The 17,788-nt window shown below is 61.8% G+C and overlaps 1 protein-coding gene and 1 long non-coding RNA gene across 4 annotated transcripts; one reads left to right on the top strand and one right to left on the bottom strand.

Annotated features, from left to right (window-relative positions):
* Positions 1 to 548: 548 nt before the first annotated feature.
* On the top strand, positions 549 to 3,723 carry LOC126081007 (uncharacterized). The gene is made up of 3 exons (XR_007518275.1): positions 549 to 805; positions 1,713 to 1,837; positions 3,527 to 3,723. It is a non-coding gene; the product is annotated as an uncharacterized LOC126081007 (long non-coding RNA).
* CCDC88B (coiled-coil domain containing 88B) lies at positions 1,816 to 16,944 on the bottom strand. Of its 3 annotated transcripts, XM_049892329.1 has the most exons (27): positions 16,806 to 16,943; positions 16,339 to 16,487; positions 16,095 to 16,206; positions 15,945 to 16,014; positions 15,816 to 15,874; positions 15,644 to 15,727; positions 15,402 to 15,545; positions 15,048 to 15,193; positions 14,816 to 14,897; positions 14,514 to 14,672; positions 13,800 to 13,946; positions 13,512 to 13,620; positions 13,199 to 13,335; positions 11,947 to 13,113; positions 8,836 to 8,963; positions 8,640 to 8,757; positions 7,656 to 7,751; positions 7,440 to 7,580; positions 6,623 to 6,879; positions 5,750 to 5,893; positions 5,398 to 5,584; positions 5,126 to 5,271; positions 4,803 to 4,901; positions 4,448 to 4,614; positions 3,718 to 3,924; positions 3,493 to 3,561; positions 1,816 to 2,289 (listed from the first exon to the last, which is right to left on the bottom strand). In XM_049892329.1, exons 1-27 carry the CDS (start codon positions 16,863 to 16,865, stop codon positions 2,234 to 2,236), a joined length of 4,440 nt encoding a protein of 1,479 aa, XP_049748286.1. In that variant the 5' UTR covers positions 16,866 to 16,943; the 3' UTR covers positions 1,816 to 2,233. The 3 variants fall into 3 exon arrangements, with proteins under 3 accessions (XP_049748286.1, XP_049748287.1, XP_049748288.1); XM_049892330.1 differs by lacking the exons at positions 16,095 to 16,206; positions 16,806 to 16,943 and having other exon boundaries at positions 16,339 to 16,419; XM_049892331.1 differs by lacking the exons at positions 1,816 to 2,289; positions 3,493 to 3,561; positions 4,448 to 4,614 and having other exon boundaries at positions 3,780 to 3,924; positions 16,806 to 16,944.
* Between the last annotated feature and the right edge of the window lie 844 nt (positions 16,945 to 17,788).

Raw genomic sequence — 17,788 nt, 5'->3', positions numbered from 1 at the left:
CATGCAACCCCCCCCCCCGGGGATCTGGGACCTCCCCCTCTTGGGAGACATGCCTGGGGTCCCTGAGCGTACACTCCCAAGCCAGGATGCCTGCTGAAGCCAGTGTCCCAGACACCAGGAGCCTATGCCCCAAGGTGGAGGGAGGACCAAAACAGGCATAGAGACCACCCCTCCTAGAGTCCAGACCCAGTGCAGCCGCCAGTCCTCCACCTGATTTTCATAGCCACCAGCGACAGTGCAAGGGCTTTCATAAAAAACACAGCCCACTCACTCCATTTGTGATCACTTTGACCTCCGCAAAGAGGGTTGGGGCTCTGTGTGCCCCTTTGACTGATGGGCGGCCGGGGCCACCGTCATCCAACACAGCCTGGGCCCAGCACCCTCACTCAGTGTGGCCAGTCCCCTGGGTGCTGGGCAGGCAAGAGGATGTCAGGGTCCTGGAAGCCACCCAGTCCAAGGCAGTGGAACCAACCTGGCCCCAGCTCTGTCACCTCCAGCTCCCCGCCTACATACACCTCCAGATGGCCAGCCAAGACTCCCTCTCTTGTGGACTTGACTCTGCAGGGGAAGTATGAGGGGGCTTAGGGGCCTTCAGAACTAAGCCTTATCTTGGCTCCTGCAGCACCACTGGGACCTCTTGGTGCCTACAGGGGGCTCCACAGGGGGATGGAGTCAAGCCCAGCTGTAGTAGGACGCATGGATCTCTTTTTTACACCAACTGGATCTCTTTTCTCTGGGTCTGCAGAAGAGCCTCAGTCCCCAGCCACCCTCGGAAGCCCACCTGGTGCTGCACATACCTCCTATGGTACTATCCCCCTGTTGTCCCTGAGCTTGGCATGGTGCCCAGCCCAGAGCAGACCTCAAAAAGGATGTCAGAGCCACACAGGGGCAGTCCCCTCTCCCCATCAGACCCAGAGCCCCTGAGTGACCTATCTCCCAGAGCCTCTGCCACCTCCTCTTCCAGCCTCCTGGAGGCAGCCAATTCCCGGGCCTCGCCCTCTCTGGCAACTGACAGAGGCCACAAAGCAGGGTGGGGAGGCCACCACAACCCCGGCTCCGAGGCCTACGGAAGTGGGCTTTCTGCTCCTCAGCCCAGCTGGAGGTCAGGGGGACCACCCCACCCACTGCCCCCCCCCCAGCTCCACTGGAGAGGAGGGCAGAGCTGGGGGTTAACCCCAGGGCAGGGGTACAGAAACCCCTTGAGCCAGGCTCTGCAGGTTACCCTGGCGGGGCTGGATGGCCACCCTCCCGGCTCTGCACACCCCCAGGTTCAGGAGTAGCCCATCCCGCCCTGGGCAGCCCAAGTCCCCTGACTCACATCTGGCCACCCAGCCTAACTGCCCATCTTCCCAGTCTCTTCCAAAGCCCTTGGTCCCTCCCACCTCCAGCATCCCTCTATGGCAGCTCTTGACATTAGGTGGTGCCCCACCAAGCACCAGGGGCTCAATTCCAAAGGGATGGGAAAGAGGAGATGAGAAGGTGGGGGGAAGTGAAGGGTGAGAAGAGGGTGCCCAGGAGGAGGTGGGGCCTCTGGGGCTTACAGACCCTGCCTTGTAGGCAAAGGCGGAGCTGAGACTTCAGGCCCCACCCACTGCTGGAGCACTGTCCTTTATTACCCTGAATGCACCCACACACACGCAGGGACATCTAGGCTCTGGCAAGCCCGGCTGGCCTCACCTAACAAGTGCCCTTTGCCACCCTGTTGGGGGCAGGGAGGCCCGCCCTCTGCCGCAGACTGCTGCTCCCGTGCCCCCACCAGCGGGGTGGACTTGGAGCTGCATGTGTCCCTGACGTCTTGTAGCCCCTGGATGCAACCAGAAGACACAACATAATTCAGGTGACTGCATCTCGCTTTATTCTGACGTTCCTCACGCCCCGGCTCAGAGATTGGCCCAGGTCACAGACCCCAGGGAGTGGTCCTTAGCTCCCCACGTGGACCGGGCAGGGGGGCTCTCTTGCCTGCTCCCGCCAGCCTCCTTCTGAAGGGTGATCCCCCAGAGACTGCCTCCTCAGTGGGGGCCGCAGGGCAGAGCCGGTGTCCTGGCAAGGAGCTGCCCTTGGGGGATGGCCATGCCCCCTGTCCACAAGTTCGTCCCAGCTCCATCTCAGGGCCTCTTTGTCCAAGGACTCCCCTTGGGCACCCTGGCTCCCTGAGCTCTTGGGCTGGCGAGAGCCCCCACCGAGGCTCCAACGGCGAGAGGGGAGTGCTCCCGTGGGCCCCATCCATGTGGTGTCACTGGCTGAGGGAAGGGGTGAGGAGACGTTTCTCCTGTTCCTGCACCTCGAGGCCTGGAAGGAGAGGCTCAGCTCAGGCCTCCTGACCCAGGACGACCCCTAGTCCTCAAGAGGCCCACCTCAGCCCCCCAACCTCCTCTACTCCAGCCGCACCATGCTCCTCGCCTGTCCTGAACACGCCAGGCCTTCGCTTTGGCTGTTCCTCACACCTGGAATGCTGGCCCTGGCAGATTCTCACCTCCAAGTTTTTGTTCCAGCTCCACCTCCCCTTTGAGGCCTACCTAAGCACCCTAATTAAACGGCAACTCGCCTCCTCCTCGGCACCCTAACCCCCTCACTCTATACTTTTCCCCAAACATTATCACCTCCTAATATTCCGGGAAGGAGCCCTGGTGGCACAAGGATTAAGCGGTTAAGCACTCAGCTGCTGCTGAAAGGTTGGTGGTTTAAATGCACCCAGCTGCTCCTCGAGAGAAAAGACCTGGTGATCTCCTCCCATAAGGATTAGCCAAACCAAAGGCATTGCCGTCAAGCCAATTCCAAATCATAGCAACCCTGCAGGACAGAGTAGAACTGCCCCATAGGGTTTCAAAGGCTGTAATCTTTAGGGGAGCAGACTGCCACATCTTTCTCCTGCAGAGCGGCTGGTTGGTTGGAACCACTGACCTTTCAGTTAGCAGCCATGCCCTTAACCACTGCGCCGCCAGGACTCCTTCCCCGTAAAGATTACGGCCTAGAAAATCCTATGGGGCAGTTCTACTCTGTCACATGGGGTCACTATGGGTAGAAATCGATTCTATGGCACCTAACAACAATAATGGTATTCTAGAGCTGGGCTGTCCTGTACGGCCACTCCGAGCCACGTATGGCTGCTCGTCATAGAATAGCCACTGGACTTCCAAGACTTAGTATGAAAAAATTATGTAAAATATCTCACAGTGTAAAAATTTTACACTGACTACATGTTGAAACGATATCTTAGGCATACTGAGTTAAAGAAAGTATCGTTAAAATCAATTTCATCTGCCTCTTTTTGCCTTTTGTGATGTGGCTACTAGGAAACTAAAAATTACACGTTGTATTTCTATCCAACAGGGCCTATTGATTACCATCTGTGTCCCCTAGCAGAATGTTCCCTGCTATATCCTTAGCTAGTACAGGACCTGGCACTTAGTAAAGACTCAAATGGATGGAGGAAGTCTGTCAGGAGCCCTGGTTGGGGTGAATACTCCAACCCCCTCCCCAGGCCCCCCTCACCCTCTCGGCTGACATCTGCTTCATGTTCCGCCAGGGTCTCGACGGAGCCGTCCCATCCCACACCAGATCCTGGGGGGGACACGATATAGCCGTGGGGCCACAGGGATCACTGGGGCAAAGGTGAGTGGGGCTTGTGGGAAGACACCGGACAGGAGGGAAGCCCCCTCCCCCAAGGAGATGATTGGTCCACTGGGAGTGGGGAGCTAATGGAAACAGGGTCCCCACCTTTGCCAGAGGAGTTGGGTGCCCCCAGGGGGCCTGGGCGGCGCTGGCGGAATCGTTGCCGTGGGGTGTCCCCAGGGCTGAATGACTCAGAGCTTCGCCCCACAGGGAACCGTGAGCTGAGTTTCCGCCGCTGCCCACCTGCCAGGGTCTCATCCCGTAGGCACAGGGAGCTCTGGGCCCGGCGCATGGGTGCTGGTGAGGGGAGCCCTGCAAGAGTGAACGAAGGGAGGGGTCAGAGAACTGCAGCCAGGGCCAGGCCTCAGAGGAGGGCCAGCAGGGGAGGCTGTAGGGGCAGGGCGACGTGGCCACAGAGGCAGGGCGAGGGTCCCGAGTGAGCATGGTACAATCACCCTCAAAAGGCTGGGTCCTGTGCTGGCCCTGATGCTAACTTACTGTGTGACCTTGGGCAAGGCGCTCCCCCTCTCTGGGCCTCAGTTTCCTCATCTGCTGACTGGGATAAATGATCTCTCACTAATGTTCCCTGCTGCTCTGAGGTCCCAGGCACTACTGAGGACAGGGTAGGACTGGGTGGGTGGGCACTGCAGGCAGGAGGGAGGTGCTGACCAAGAGGGACCCGGCAGAGGCCCAGGCAGAGGGCACAGAAAGCAACTGGGCAGGTGACAGGGAAGGCGAGACAGAAAGGGAATGGCCAGATGCACAGGCAGGGGTCAGGGTGGGGGCAGGGGACATGGGCTAGGGACCATCCTGGTCACTTAGCTCCCAAACCCACCTGTCCCATCTGCCTCCCTGCCCTCGGGGAGCTCCGTCTCCGGGGGGCCCCCCAGGCTCTCGGTGCTGCCAGCCCTATCGGCCCCCAGGCGTGGCCCCCCATGGGGGCCCCCCTCCCGCCGGGGCCGCATCAGCCTCTTCACCTTGTCTGCCAGCCAGCTGCCCTTCCTGGGGGCAAGAGGGCACAAGAGGGGGTAAGGACAGAGAGGAAGGTGGGAGGGGAGGACTGTGTTGGGGATGGCCAAGGCCAGGCAAACCCTCACAGGGGCCTGCCCTGAGCTGGGGACGAGAGGGTAGGGCCAAGCCAAGTGGGAGGTGGGAGGACCCTGGCCCAGAGTGCGGGAAGGGCCGCTCACTTAGTCCGGGGCAGGGGCCCAGGCTCCAGCACGCGGTACTGGTCCATGATCTTCTCCACCAGCTTCTGCTTCTCTCTGCGCAAGGCGTTCAGCTGGTCCCTGGTAGGACGGGGAGGGGAGAGGTGGGCGTGAGGCTGGGGGCTCATGGGTGTTGGCAGGTGCACGCTGGTACAACCAAGTTGTTAGCACATTGATATACTCTGGTATGGGCTGATAAATGGCCACTGTCCCTGAGCCCCCAGGCACCCCTGGCAGCCCTCTTTTCTTAGGACCTCCCCAGCCAAAAGGGCCTCCAGGATCCGCTCCGGCACCCAGCTGCTCACAGGTACTCCCGCTGCTCCCGGTGCAGGTGGTCCCGACTCTCCAGGCTGCGCTCTAGAAGCCCCCGGTTCTCCCGGCTCAGGGCCTGCACCTCTGCCAGCAGCTGCCGATTCTCCTCCTCCTGGGCACTTCGCAGCTGTGTCAGCAGCTGGTGGGGGACAGGGGTCGGCAGGACGGGTCAGGGGGCATAACCCAGCTCAAGGCGGCCTGGTCTGCTTTCCCAGGCTACCCTGCCATCCTGCCACCCCAGGCCACTGCCTGCTCCTGCACATACCTCACACTGCGTGGTCAGCCGGCAGGCGTTCAGATCCAGCTGCTGGTTGGACTCACGAAGTCGCTGGCTCTGTGCCTCCAGCTGTGCCCGCTCCAGCTCCAGCCGCGCGAGGCGGCCCCGAAGCTCCCCGCGTTCACCCTGCAGCTCCCCTCGCTCCCGGGACACCTCTGCCAGCAGCAGCTGAGCTCTGTGGAGGCCAGAGAGCTGCTCTCTGAGGGGACTTGCCCCTGGCCCTCATGAGGGCCAGAGGAGCCGCCCTGGGGAGAGGTGGCAAAGCAGGACCCCACGGGAACCAAGACCAGCTCCCCACCAACCCATTTCAGAGACAGGAACACTGAAAACTGGCTGGTACCTGTCGTGCTCACTCTGCAGCCGCCGCAGCTCCTCCTCCAGCCCCCGCTGCCGATGCCCATCCTGCATCAGACGCTCGCGCTCCGCCAGCAGGGCCACCTCCTGAGCCTCCAGGTTGGCCCGCTGGGCCTGCAGCTGCTCATGCCTGGGATGAGCAAGGAGCTAAGAGGGCTGCAAGGGCCCTGGGGCAGGGCCAGCAGGTGGCTAGACAATCTGGGGCTGGGTCTGCCACCTCCTGAGCACAGGACCCCCCACCAGGCAGAGCCAAAGGTGCCCCTCACCCTGACAGAAAGCCCCAGGGTGAGCCCACCCTGGGAGTGTGGGGAGCCCAGCAGCAGCTAGGGTGCCTTGTCTCTAAGTGGAGGGGGATCTCCTGGCGGGTCTGTTTTCCTGGCGGGAGGGGACCAGAGAGAGAGTCTGGAGGTGCCCCAGAGAGCTTTGGAGATGAGTTCCGGAGGGTGAAAAATTTTCTGTTACTAACTTTTGTTTTTAAGAATAAAAAGCTATTTGCACTTTCCTGAGTAAATTCATAGTAACTTAAATTGAACATGAGGAGCCCTGGTGGTACAGCAGTTAAGCGCTCAGCTGCGGTTTGAACCCACCAAGTCGCTCTGCAGGAAAAAGACATGGCAGTCTGCTCCCCTAAAGATTTACACCTTGGAAACCCTACGGGGCAGCTCTACTCTGTCCTTTAGGGCTACTATGAGTCGGAATTGACTCACCTGCAATGGTTTTTTTGGTTTTGGTAAATTAGGGGGAGGGCAGAGCTGTTGGAAAGAGTGCTGTTTGTGGGCGTCTGGGCGTGGGGAAGACAGGAAGAGCAGGCAAGGTCCTTTACAACACAGGGAGGAGAGCTGGGTGCTGGGAGGCTCACCGGCCCTGCAGCTCACGGTGCGCCAGCTCCAGCGCCCGCATGTTGGCCTTGAGGTCGCGGTGCCGGGCCAGCAGCCCCTCCAACTCAGCCTCCTGCCGCCGTTGCAGCTGGGCCAGGGCCTCGTGGTCCCGCAGCAGGGCCTGCTGCTGCCTGCGGGTCTCCTCCTGGGACTGCCGAGCCGCCTGTACCTCCTCCTCCAGCACCCCCAGCCTCTTGTGCAGCTCCTGGCCCTGCCGCTCCAACATGGCCTTCTCAGCCTGGGGCACAAGAGGGAGCCAGGGCCCAGTGGGGTGAGAAGGGACGAGGGGCAAAGGGCAGGGGGCAAGGCAGAGGATGAGGAGTGGAGAACTGTGGAGATGGCAGAGGGCTGTGGCAGGGGAAGCGGGGGTGCTGAAGGCAGAGGGTAAAGGGAGGCCAGGGGTGTTATGGAGGCTGATGCTGGTGCCAAGCTGTGGAGGGGATGGGACAGATGGGTCCCGGGGTAGGGGACAGGGAAAGGGGTGGGGCCTAATGGCTGGCTGTGGAGGAGGGGGCTGGAGACTGGCAAAAGGGGTGCAGATGTAGGGGCTGGGATAGGAAGAAGGAGGTAGGGACAAGAGGGAGGAAAGGTTGAAGTGGGCATGGGCAGGGAGAAGGGTTACAGGATGGGGTGGCTGGGGTCAGAAGGTAAGGATCAATGTGACTGGAGGGCTGCTGGCAGGGAGCTGGGAAGGAAAATGCACTAAATAATGATTTAAAAAGGGGTGGGGGCAGCAGTAAGTGAGCAGGGGACAGGACAGGGATAGAGCTAGGACCGGGCAGACTGGCCATCACTCACCTGCAGGCGGCTGCTGTGCTCCTGTGCCCGCTGGCTCTGCAGCAGCAGCTCCTGGGCCCGCCCCTGCATGCTCCCCAGCTGGCCCTCCAGGTGCTGCAGCTGCCCCCGCAGAGCTGCCTTCTCGGCTGCCAGCGCGGCATTCTGCCCGGAGGGGAAGGGTCAGCAGTGGCCGGGCAGCTGGGGCACCCTCCAAGGCCCACCCCGGCCCGCACTCACGCTGCGTTCCACCTCGATGAGCCGCCTACTCTGGGTCTCCAGGGTCTGAGGCCCAGCCTGGTCCTCCGGCCCCAGCCCCTCAGGGCCCTGGCGAAGCTGCAAGGAGAGGCCCTGGGAGGTCACACGGGGGAGTGGTGACAGGGATGGCGCAGGGACCCAAACCAGTGGACTCTTAGCACTTCAGCAGCTGAAACATTCAACACCGCCTACCCCGCCTCCATCACACACCACCCCCCACCTCCTCCACCCCCTACCCCGGGGCTCCCGTGGCCCGGTGGCCCAGCAGCTTCTTGCACTCTGCACGCTTCAACGTCCCTGGCTTCTGCAGAAGATCTGCCTTTGCCCGTGCTGGCTCTTCCACAGAGAATGCTGCTCCCACCTTCCTCTTCCTCGGAGCCCCAGTCTAGACATCACTTTCTCCAGCAAACCTGCCCCACAGCAGGAGCCCTACAGGTGCCCCACCTGCCCCACTTGGCTCCATCGCAGCACTCGGCACTGACTTCTTGTCGCCTGCTTTCTTTGCTCTGTCCTAATTAGACTATGAGCCCGAGGGCAATAGCCTGGTCTTAGTACCAGCACCACTACCTGAGCCCTGGGCCCAGCACACGCAGGTGCTCCATAAACACTTCCCGACTTACAGTGACACTGGTTGAGCCAGTAGGAAGCACAGGCCCAGGCAAGAGAACAACAGTGGCACCTCACAGCAGAGCTGCAGGGTTCTGTGCGTTTGACAGATGGGGTGGTGGGGGGACACAAGGCCCCCAGAAGGTCACACAGTGCACACAGCCTGAGCAGAATCAGCCTCCTGACTCCCAGCACAGTGCTCCCTCCAACCGGCCCCAAATGGGGGCAGGAAGGCAAGCAGCGGGCCAAGGATCCAGGGGCAAGGCCTAGAGGGATGGGCACACACACAGACTGGACATCTGCTCATGGGATGGACGGGGCTGGACAAGGCTCCCCAGCTTCCAGGGCCAGCTGCCTCACCTGGAACAGCTCCTCTTCCAGGTGCTGGGCCCTGGCCTTGAGCTCCAACAGCGCTTCCTCCTTGCTGGCGGCCGCCACCTGCAGCTCCGCTTCTAGCCGCTGCTCCAGGCCCTGGTACCTGCCAGGAGCTGCCTTGGTACCAGCCCCACCTACCACCCTCCCCCAAGCCCCTGCCTCCCACTTGGTGCCCCCCCACCTCTGGTTCTGGCACTCCTGTTCCCGCAGCCACTCCTGCCGCTCCAGAGCCGCCTGTTCCAGCTCCCGCTGCAGACACTCCAGCCGGGCCCCCAGCTCCTGGCCCCGTACCACAGCCTTCTCTAGCTCCTGGGGGCAGGCAGAGCAGGCTCAAGGCCAGAAGGGACACCCATCAGCCAGGGGGCAGGGGCAGACAAGGACAGAGACTGAGAGTCAGGAGACCTTGCTTTCCATCCTTGCTCTGTCACCTGGGCAAATGCCTTTATCCTGTGGGCCTCTACTCTCCCATCTGTAAAACGGGAGTGAAGCCTGGTGGCCTCACAGAGTGGGTATGAAAGAGCTGGTGGGCTGTGTGGGAGAGGCCCCTGGGTTGGGAGTCAGAGGCCCTCACAGGCAGGTGTCTTCACCTGTCTAAGCCCACGGCTCCTCCCGTGCACAGAGAGAGGTGGGCATGCTCTGCTGGCTGAGGCCAGCCCAGCCATGAGGGCATGAGGGTCCCAGTGTGGCAGGTCTAGAGAAAACCGTCAGCTGCAGGGGGATGGCCACAGATGGCTAGTGGGCCAGGAACTTGCGCATCAGAACAGGAACTCGAGAATGTCAGGCCTAACCACACTGGGGGTCCAGGAGGGGGAAGACCAGGACGCCGACAGTGGCAGTTGGACCAGGCCATCGGGGAAGGGCGGGGGAGGCACAACTCTGGCCTGTGGGTCTGAGAAGGAGGTGGGCCAAACCATTCTGGGGGCGGGGGGATGAAACCACAGGGAAGTGCAGACTCTCACCCGCCACCTGCCAAATCCCGCCGCTTGAAACCAACCCCACAAGCTTCCGCTGCTGAAAAAAACGATCATCCCGGTTTCACAACCCCACTGGGGCCTGCCCCTGGGGCATGTTACTTCCCAACACCCTAAGCCACTGCCTCCTCTGAAAAACTACAAGTCCCATCAGCCACCACTGCTGGGCGGGCAGCACTGGAGCCAGGGGCTGGGAACAGAAAAATGAGATAAAGGAGACTGGAATCCCGGCCCAGGCCCCTGCCCTGCCTCCTCCAGGCCCTGGCCGCGGCCCTCACAGAGCCCTCCTCCATGGCACCGCCCACTCTCTGCCCAGCCCTGGGGCTTCAGCGCCCACCTGGACAACTCCCTTGGCCCCTGGTTCCCTCACCTCCATCTAGCCAAGGGCTTCCACCACCTCACCCTGCACCACACCTGGTCCTGCACCACACCTCCGTTATCACCAGGAAACCTCACAAAATTCCCTCTTTGTCCCCAACCTCTCCCACCCTCTGGCTCTCCCAGCCTGCCAGCCCTATCTAGTCTCACCAGCACTGCCACTTGCTGACATATCCTCCCCATCCAGCACAATCCTCTCCCCTGTCCAGGGAACAAGCCTGTACTAGGTGCCAGGGACTGCCCCAAGCTCTCTACATTCATAGTCTTACAGGATCCTGTGAGACAGGTACTGTTTTTATTCCAGTTTTATAGGTGAGGAAACTGAGACTCAGAGAGGTTAAGTATCTTGCCCCAAGCCACACAGCTTATCAGTAGGGGATCTGGGATATAACCCGGGTTGGCCTGACAGCATCTCCCACCCACACTACAGAGTGGACCCCAGACCCAACCTCTGGCCTTATCCTCTCACCAACACCCCCCCCCCAACTCTCATGTTCTCCAGAACTCCCATCCCCCTGGGCCTGCCCTGCCCCATGCCACACCCTTGGTCACCCCAACAGTGTGTTCCCACTGCTTTCATCTGTAAAACGAGAATGAAACTGGAAACTCCATCAAGTCAGATGACTCAGTTCCTTGCCCCGCAGGGCACTCACACCCCCTGGACTGGCCCCGCAGCCCCATGCCTCCTCCACTTCCCTGAGAGGTCTCTCAACACACAGACCTGACCAGGCCAGTCCTGGGGGTGAAAGTGCTGTTCTCTGTCTCCCTCATTAAAAAAAAAAATGTCTCAGCTCCTTCCTTAGCTTGGAAGGAAGCTCAGGCCCTGCCTAACAGGAACCCTACTTAATTCTTGGCCTCACCTTTCCACACCCCACCTCATCCTTCACAGGATTCACTCCCACCTGCCAAACTCGTGTCCAGGCCTCCTCCTGGAAAAGAAAGTCTCTACCTCCAGGGAGCCTTCGCTGACACACCACGGCTGAGTTGAGCCTCCTGGGCTCCCTGCACTGTCCTGTCTCTACCATGAACTGTGAGTGCCTCCCCAAGAATGAGGAGCCTGGTATAGGGCCTGGCACCAAGGAGATACCCTAAACATGTTTGAATAAATGAATAAAGGTGCTTCCAGTCCTTCCCTCTCTCAATCCTCCGTCCCACTCCACCAGCCTCACCTGTACCTGAACCACTACCACTACCTCCCGACAGCACGGACAGGCCTGCCCACACTCTTTGGTGGCTTTCCCTCTCTGGGAATGGAGGTCTAACACCTTCAAAGCTGACCCAACTTGCCTCTCCAGCCTCCAGCCCCTAGCCTCCACTTCTCTCGGGCCCCTGAGCATCCTTAACACCTTAAAGTCGTTGCACACATAGTTCTTTTTGGATGAAATGACCGTCCCCTCACAGTGAAACCCCAGCCACCCTCAGAACACTCCCTGAGGCCTCCTTGCCTTCCTCGCCCCCGCCCCCGGCCATCATCTCCCCCTTCCATGGGCTCCTGAAGCACTTTGCTCATATTAACCACTGTTTCCTCAGCACCCACAAGCCTTTGCCTCTGTCTTCACACTGTTACCTCCCCTGCTCTTCCAAAAGACCCACCGAGGCAGCAAAAAAGAGCATCCCCATTTTACAGAAGGAGGACCTGGGGAGGGGGTAAACTGCCAGCTGTCAGAGCCAGGTGGTCTGACTCCAGAGCCCACACTCTTATCCCCTCCAAACAGTCTGCTACATGTGGCATCAGGAACAGAGAACATCTGCTCTGGCCAAGCAGACACTTAGAGGGCAGGGGTGGGCTTGCAGCCCCAGCACAGGGCTGGGCATTTAGTGACAGCTGGTGGAATTAATAACTCAAAACTCACAGCAACTGAGGGAAAGCCTGGCCTTGACCCCCGTCTCCTGACTCCGGCCTTGAGTCCGTTTGCTGACTCTGGCCCTGAGCCCCGACGTACCTCCCTGAGGGCCTGCTTCTCCTGTCGTTCCCTCTCTGCCTCCTCCTGGTGCTGGTCGCCCTTCCTCTCCAGTGCCTGAAGCCGTTCCTCAGCCTCCTCAGCCCGGGCCCGCAGCCGGGGGCCCTCTCGCTCCCACTGTCTCCGCTCTCGGCCTGCTGCCGCCAGTGCCTCGGCCAGTGCCTCCCTCTCCTTCGCCGCAGCCTCCAGCTCCCGGCCAGCTGTCTCCACTGCCTCACGAAGCCGGGCCTGCTCCTGGGCATGGGCCTCTGCCTCCTGGTGGGCTTCCGCCTCTGCCCTGCGAGCCTGAGCCAGCTCCTCAGAGAGGCGGGCGGCCTCTGTGCCTCGGGCCTCCAGCCTTCTGGTCTGGGCCTCCAGCTCAGCTCTGAGAGCCTGGGCCTCTCTCCTCAGCTGGGCCACCTCCTCACTCAGAGTCCTCTGCTCTGGTACACCACTGGCCAGCATCTCCCCCGGGATCAGCCTCTCGTAGGCTTGCGTCTCAGGAGCCACTTCCAACCTCTGCTGTGGGTGTTGCTGGGCTGGCTCCCCAGCCATCCCCTCCAGCCTCTGTTCATGGTCTCTGACCTCTGTCTGCACATTGGACAGGTCCAGGCCTTGCTCTGGGGTCCCCTGCTCCCCCAGATGTGCACTGAGGCTGAGGTCCAAGAGTCCTGGGTTGAGCCCAGGGCCCTCCTGTCTCAGACACTGAGCCTCAGACACTGACTGCCCTTGGGAATCCTCTCTGTCCCCAGTCTCTCCTCCCAGCAACAGCTGGGCCTGAATTTTGATCTCTGGACTCTGAGATGGAGCCAAACCAGAGGCATGGGTCTGGAGAGGGGCTTCATGGCCAGCCTTCTCAAGGGACTCTTGTGTCTCCACAGCAGGGCCTAACTCTTGAGAGGTCGAGTCTGAGGTCTGGGGGGCCACGGCTGCTTCCTGGAGGGGCTCCTCCATCGCCTGCGGGCCTGACTCAGATGCCTGGGGACACTCATCTGACCCCTGGAGCGCTGTATCTGATGTTCCAGGAGTCAGGCCCAAAGCTTGGGGGCCTTCATCTACCACCTGGGGGACCAAACCCTGGGGGCCCTGGTCTTCTGCCAGGGGTGGCAGAGGAGCTGCAGCCGGCTCTGGAACTATGGAATCCTCACTCTCCTCCTCCAGCAGGGGGGGCTGGGGACACACAAGAGGAACAGTCAGGCCCGCAGAAGAAGGTTGGAGAGGGACCTCCTAGGATTGTAGGGGGGAGGAGGCTCACCTGTCGCCTTGGGTGCCCCTGCAGCACCTGAAGCAGGTTTCGAAGCTCTTGATTCTCCAGCTCGAGGGTCCGCAGCCGCCCAGCCTCGGCCTCCCTCACCTCCTCATGCAGCGAGGGGGCCGCTCCTGGCAGGGATGCTGGGGGGTATGAGAATGAGGTCAGGACCTCTCCACATCCATAGCCCCTCCACACTCCCTGGCTCCTTACATACAGCCCAGAGACCTAGGAAGGGGTTGAAATCACAAGCCCTCCGCCACGACTGCAGGAAAGCACAGGCAGCCCCCATCCCGGCCCCTCTGCAGGGGCTCCTCACCCTCCCCAGGAGAGCCCGGGGGTGGCTCCAGGCTGCGCTGAAGTTCCAGCTCCAGCTCCACATTCTCCTCTGACAGTTGGTCCACCTGATGCCTAAGAGAGTCCAGCTCCTGGGGGGTGGGGGGAAGCAGGGTCAGACAGCCCTCCCCACCTGGCCAGGCTACTGTGTGGGCCTGAGGGTCCCTAGATGTCACTAGGGCTAGAGGTCACAGGGATCCCTAAGGTACTTAGGGATCACAGGTCACCAGGGACACAGGCCGACCCAGCTGGGGTCATCTGGCGACCTCACCGCATGGGCCTCGCCCAGCCGGGTCCGCAGCAGCAGGTTCTCGCGCTGGCTCTCGTGCAGTCGGGCACAGCGCTCGCGAGCGGCCTCCAGCTGTCCCTCCAGCAGCGCCTTCGAGGCCTCCAGAGTTCCTGAGAGCGCCCGCTCCTCCTATAGGGAGAGCAGAGAAAACCGGGGATGCGATGCAGCCCCCGCGGTTCCAGGGCCGGAGGTCCTAAACCACTTTCCCTGGACCTCCGCTCCTCCATCTGACCCCCATCCCTGTCCCTCTCGAGGCCTCGCCTCTCCCCTCCTCCTTCCCCCTTCTTTCTTTTTGTCTCCTCCAACCTCCCAAGCACCTAGCCCCGCCCGGCTCCTCTATAGGCCCCGCCCCTTTCTCCTGGAACCGCCTTCCAAGGCCCCGCCTCTGCATCAGCCCCTACTGTAGGGTTTCACTCTTGACACCGCCTCTCCTGCTCTGGGCCCCACACTCCTTTGCTCCCATCTCTCCCATCCCTCTGCCCCATCGCCCTGAGGGGCCTTCGCCAGACACTACCTCCCTCCTACCTGATCATTTCTCCTACAGGCGCCTGCGCCCTCCGTAAGGCCTGATCTGACCCGCTTCTCTTAACCCAATCGCCCTTCTCATGACCCACCCCCTCCCCTGCTGGCCCCACCTCATGGCCACACCCCTTTCACGCGATGCCCCGCCCATCCGCATCTGGTCCCGCCCCTCACCTCCAACTGGCCTTTGCAAGCTTCGGCCGCTTGCAGCCGTTCCCGGCAGCGCCGCAGCTCCTCCTGCAGGCGGGGTAGGCGGCCGGCCCGCTCCCGCAGCGCTTCGGCCTCCTCGCGGTATAGCTCCGCCCGCTTGGCCTGCCCCGACAGCGCCTGAGCCTGGGCAGACAGTGCGGGGCTGGGAACGGCCGGCTGCTGGCCAGAGGGCTTAGGGTCGGGAAGGAGAGGGTTGGGGGACTGCAGTGGGACGGGAGGTGGGGATGGAGTGGAGAGGGGCAATGATGGGGAGCAGCGGGGCGCACCTCCTGCCGGAGCCTTCGAATTTCAGCCTCCAAGCCCTGCACCTCCGCCTGGGAGTCCAGCAGCAATTCAGCCTTCTCCTCCCTGGAGGGAAGAGGAGCTGGAGGGGCTGTGGGGACCGCAACCCCCGTTCTTTCCCAGGCCTGAACCTGCGGTACCCACCAGGCTCCGGCCCCTAACCCGGCCTAATGTGCCTCTTCCCCAGATCCCCTCCCCCGGCCTACTAGCACTCACAGCTCCTGCCGCAGGCGCCGAAGCTGGGCCTTAGTGTTGGCCAGCTGCAGGGCCAGGTGGTGCGAGGGGCCCTCCAGGGGAGCCTTGATGGGAGCCTCAGGCGGGAGAGGGGCCGGCTCCCTCTCCAGCAGCAGTTCAGCTAGCCGCTGTGCGAGTTCAAGGTCAGGCATCAGGAGAGACCTCTCCAATGGCCCCACATATCTGCCCCCAGCCACCACAAGATGAATCTGGCTGTCACAGCCCAAGACGCCAGACACCCACACCTGGGCCCCAACCCCCATCTCTTCCCAAATCTGGGTCCCCAACCTTCCTCCATTTCTTCACCAGGGTCCCCATGCCTCTGCCACCCCCTACCTGGGCACCCAAGTCTCGCTCCCGTGCTAGCCTGGACAGTGTCCCCATCAGGCTCCAGGACAGCACCTCTAGCTCAGAGGGTGTCAGCTCCCCAGGCTCAGGCCCAGTCAGCGCCAACACCATGCCCGCTCCGGGTTGGGTCACCTGAGGGCGCAGGGAGAGCAGCTCAGCAGGAGAAGGCAGGTGGCAAGGGTGTCCCCCAGGGGCGGTTCCAGCCCCAGGCCCTCCATCCCACCCAGTACCTCCTGGATGGTGGCGGCCAGCTCGCTCTGGACCTCAAGACTGAGGCTCTGGATGTGTCGGATGAAGAGTTCCCGGTGCTCACACTGCAGGGAGACAGGAGGGGGGCCGGAGCAGGAGTCTCCCATCCACCTAGCCCCCTCCCATTGGACCTCTGCCCTCCTGCCCACTCACCTGCACTGAGGCCCCTAGCATCAGCCGCAGAACTCCTTCCAGCTCCTCCACCGCCTCCTCTGCAAGCAGAAGTCACAGGTTAATGGTGGGGGGCAGAAGGAGAGGCAGAGGGGTACTAACGGAGAGTACCTGAGAGGGGGTCAAACCCCAACATCTGGAGGTCTGGGGGTGGCGACAGGATCAGCAGCTGAAGCTCCTCCTGGGGGTGGAGGGAGTGGGAGATATGAGCGGCTTCCTGCTGTGGGCTCCCGATCTTAGCCTTTCCCTGCTAACCCTCACCTGGTAGAAATCCCTCAGTCGACCCCACAGGTGGCTCAAGTTCCGGACCCGCCCAGCTGCAGGACCCTCATGGCCCCCAACCATCTGAGGTCCCCCTCTGGAACTGGGGGCACTGCAGGCACGAGGGAAAAAGGGTGGTCAAGAGCCTGACCCCTCTGAGCCAAGCCCCGTCCACCACCCATCAGTCTCCTCCCTCCAGCCTGCCCCGAACCCCCTGCCCCACCCACCCCCTGATGCCTCTTACATAATGCCCAGCACCCGGAGAAGCAGGGCCCCATTGCTGAGTCGCAAGAACCTCTTCTCAGGGCTAAGGAGCCCCTCTTCCTTCTCCTCCTCCTCTTCTTCGTCCTGGGGCTCCTCTGCCTCCCCCACCAGCCCCGCCAGCCCAAGCGCCTGTGGGGAGCAGAGGGCTCAGCTGGACCAAGGAGGAGCCTCCCCTCCAGCTCAGTGAGTCCTGGGCCCCTCCGACCTGCCTCCATGAGCCCCCACCCCCACCCCTCCTCACCAATTCCCTGAATGCCTTGCCCCCTAGTCTGGGCCCCCTTCCCTTCAGCACAGCCCCCTGGACCTCTCCACCCCTACATTTGAGCCCATCCCTCCCTCTGCTCCCAGCTCTGCCCCACCCTCGGCAGCCCAGACACCAGACACCAGCCCCTCCTGCTGCTGCTCACTTCCCCTCCAGCCCCACTCCCTCCTGCCTGCCCCCCTCACCCAGGTGGCCAGGCTCCCACTCAGGAAGTCTCTGAATCTGGGCCCCTCGCCCCCCTCCATGCTGGGCTGGGGGTATCGGGTCCCTCTGTGGCAGCTACACCTGCCCTGAGAGGAAGAGGAAGTCCCCGAGTGGGGGATCCCGGGCCCCGCCACAGACACCCTGTGCAGCTTCCTCCTTCCGGGGCAGGCCAGCCTCTGCACCCCTAGAGTCCTGTCTCGGCCCCCACATCCTCATCCCAGCCAGGCAGCCAAGCGAGGCCTTCTCTGCGCACCCCAAACCCTCACAGCTCATTCCCTGGGAAAGGCCTGGCCCCAGGGCTGCCTCTCAGTAGGGCTGGGTGGAGATCACAGAAGGCCATCAGGGCCACCAAGAGCAAGGCCTGCAGCTCTCTGGCTCCATGACCAAGGAGGGTGAGTTCTCCACTCTGAAGGCCTCATTTTCCTACTGGAAAACTGGGAAGGTGACCTTGGCCCTGTACCCCCCAGGGCCTTTGAGGGGACTCTGGGCCTTGTGTGGTGAGTCGGGGGAGTGGGGGGAGACACACCCACCCTTACATCTTCGGGGCTTCATTAGAGCCTCCTTCCCTTTCGCCTTGATGTTAAACTTATCTAACCACCACCCCCTCCTGCCACCTGTGAGGCCAGGTTCAAATGCCCCCTCCGTCACAGGCCTCCTCTGAACCCCACCCAGAAGTGAGCACCCCTGCCCTGGACTCTCCATACTCTCTACACACTGGGCTGGGCCTTGGGCAGGTAGTCTCACCTGCAGACCTCAATTTCCATCTGTAATACAAATAGGTTGGACTCGGTGGAGAACAGCAGCTCATGTCATGGAGAGTCTTGAAGACATCCCAGTTCCCCCACTGCTCCCTACAGGACCTGGGAGAGATGGGCTTATTCTTTCATGCACTGTGCTGAGTGATGGGATGAAATAAAAATCCACACCATCCCTGTCCCCAAGGGCCGCACAGTACACCGGGGAG

This window comes from Elephas maximus, chromosome 7, assembly GCF_024166365.1.
Source record: "Elephas maximus indicus isolate mEleMax1 chromosome 7, mEleMax1 primary haplotype, whole genome shotgun sequence".
NCBI classification, from domain to species: domain Eukaryota; kingdom Metazoa; phylum Chordata; class Mammalia; order Proboscidea; family Elephantidae; genus Elephas; species Elephas maximus.
The sequence above is the reverse complement of the archived record's forward strand: the minus strand, read 5'-3'. Positions and strand labels throughout refer to the sequence as shown.

What these genes read in the sequence shown, in the direction of transcription:
- CCDC88B (XM_049892329.1), bottom strand. Translation starts at nt 16,865, where the DNA reads ATGGAGGGGGGCGAGGGGCCCAGATTCAGAGACTTCCTGAGTGGGAGC. An exon ending in CTTGCAAAGGCCAGTTGGAG is followed by an intron (nt 13,947 to 14,513) that starts GTGAGGGGCGGG and finishes CTCTCCCTATAG; the next exon opens with GAGGAGCGGGCGCTCTCAGG. An exon ending in GGGCCCCTGCCCCGGACTAA is followed by an intron (nt 4,615 to 4,802) that starts GTGAGCGGCCCT and finishes TCTTGCCCCCAG; the next exon opens with GAAGGGCAGCTGGCTGGCAG.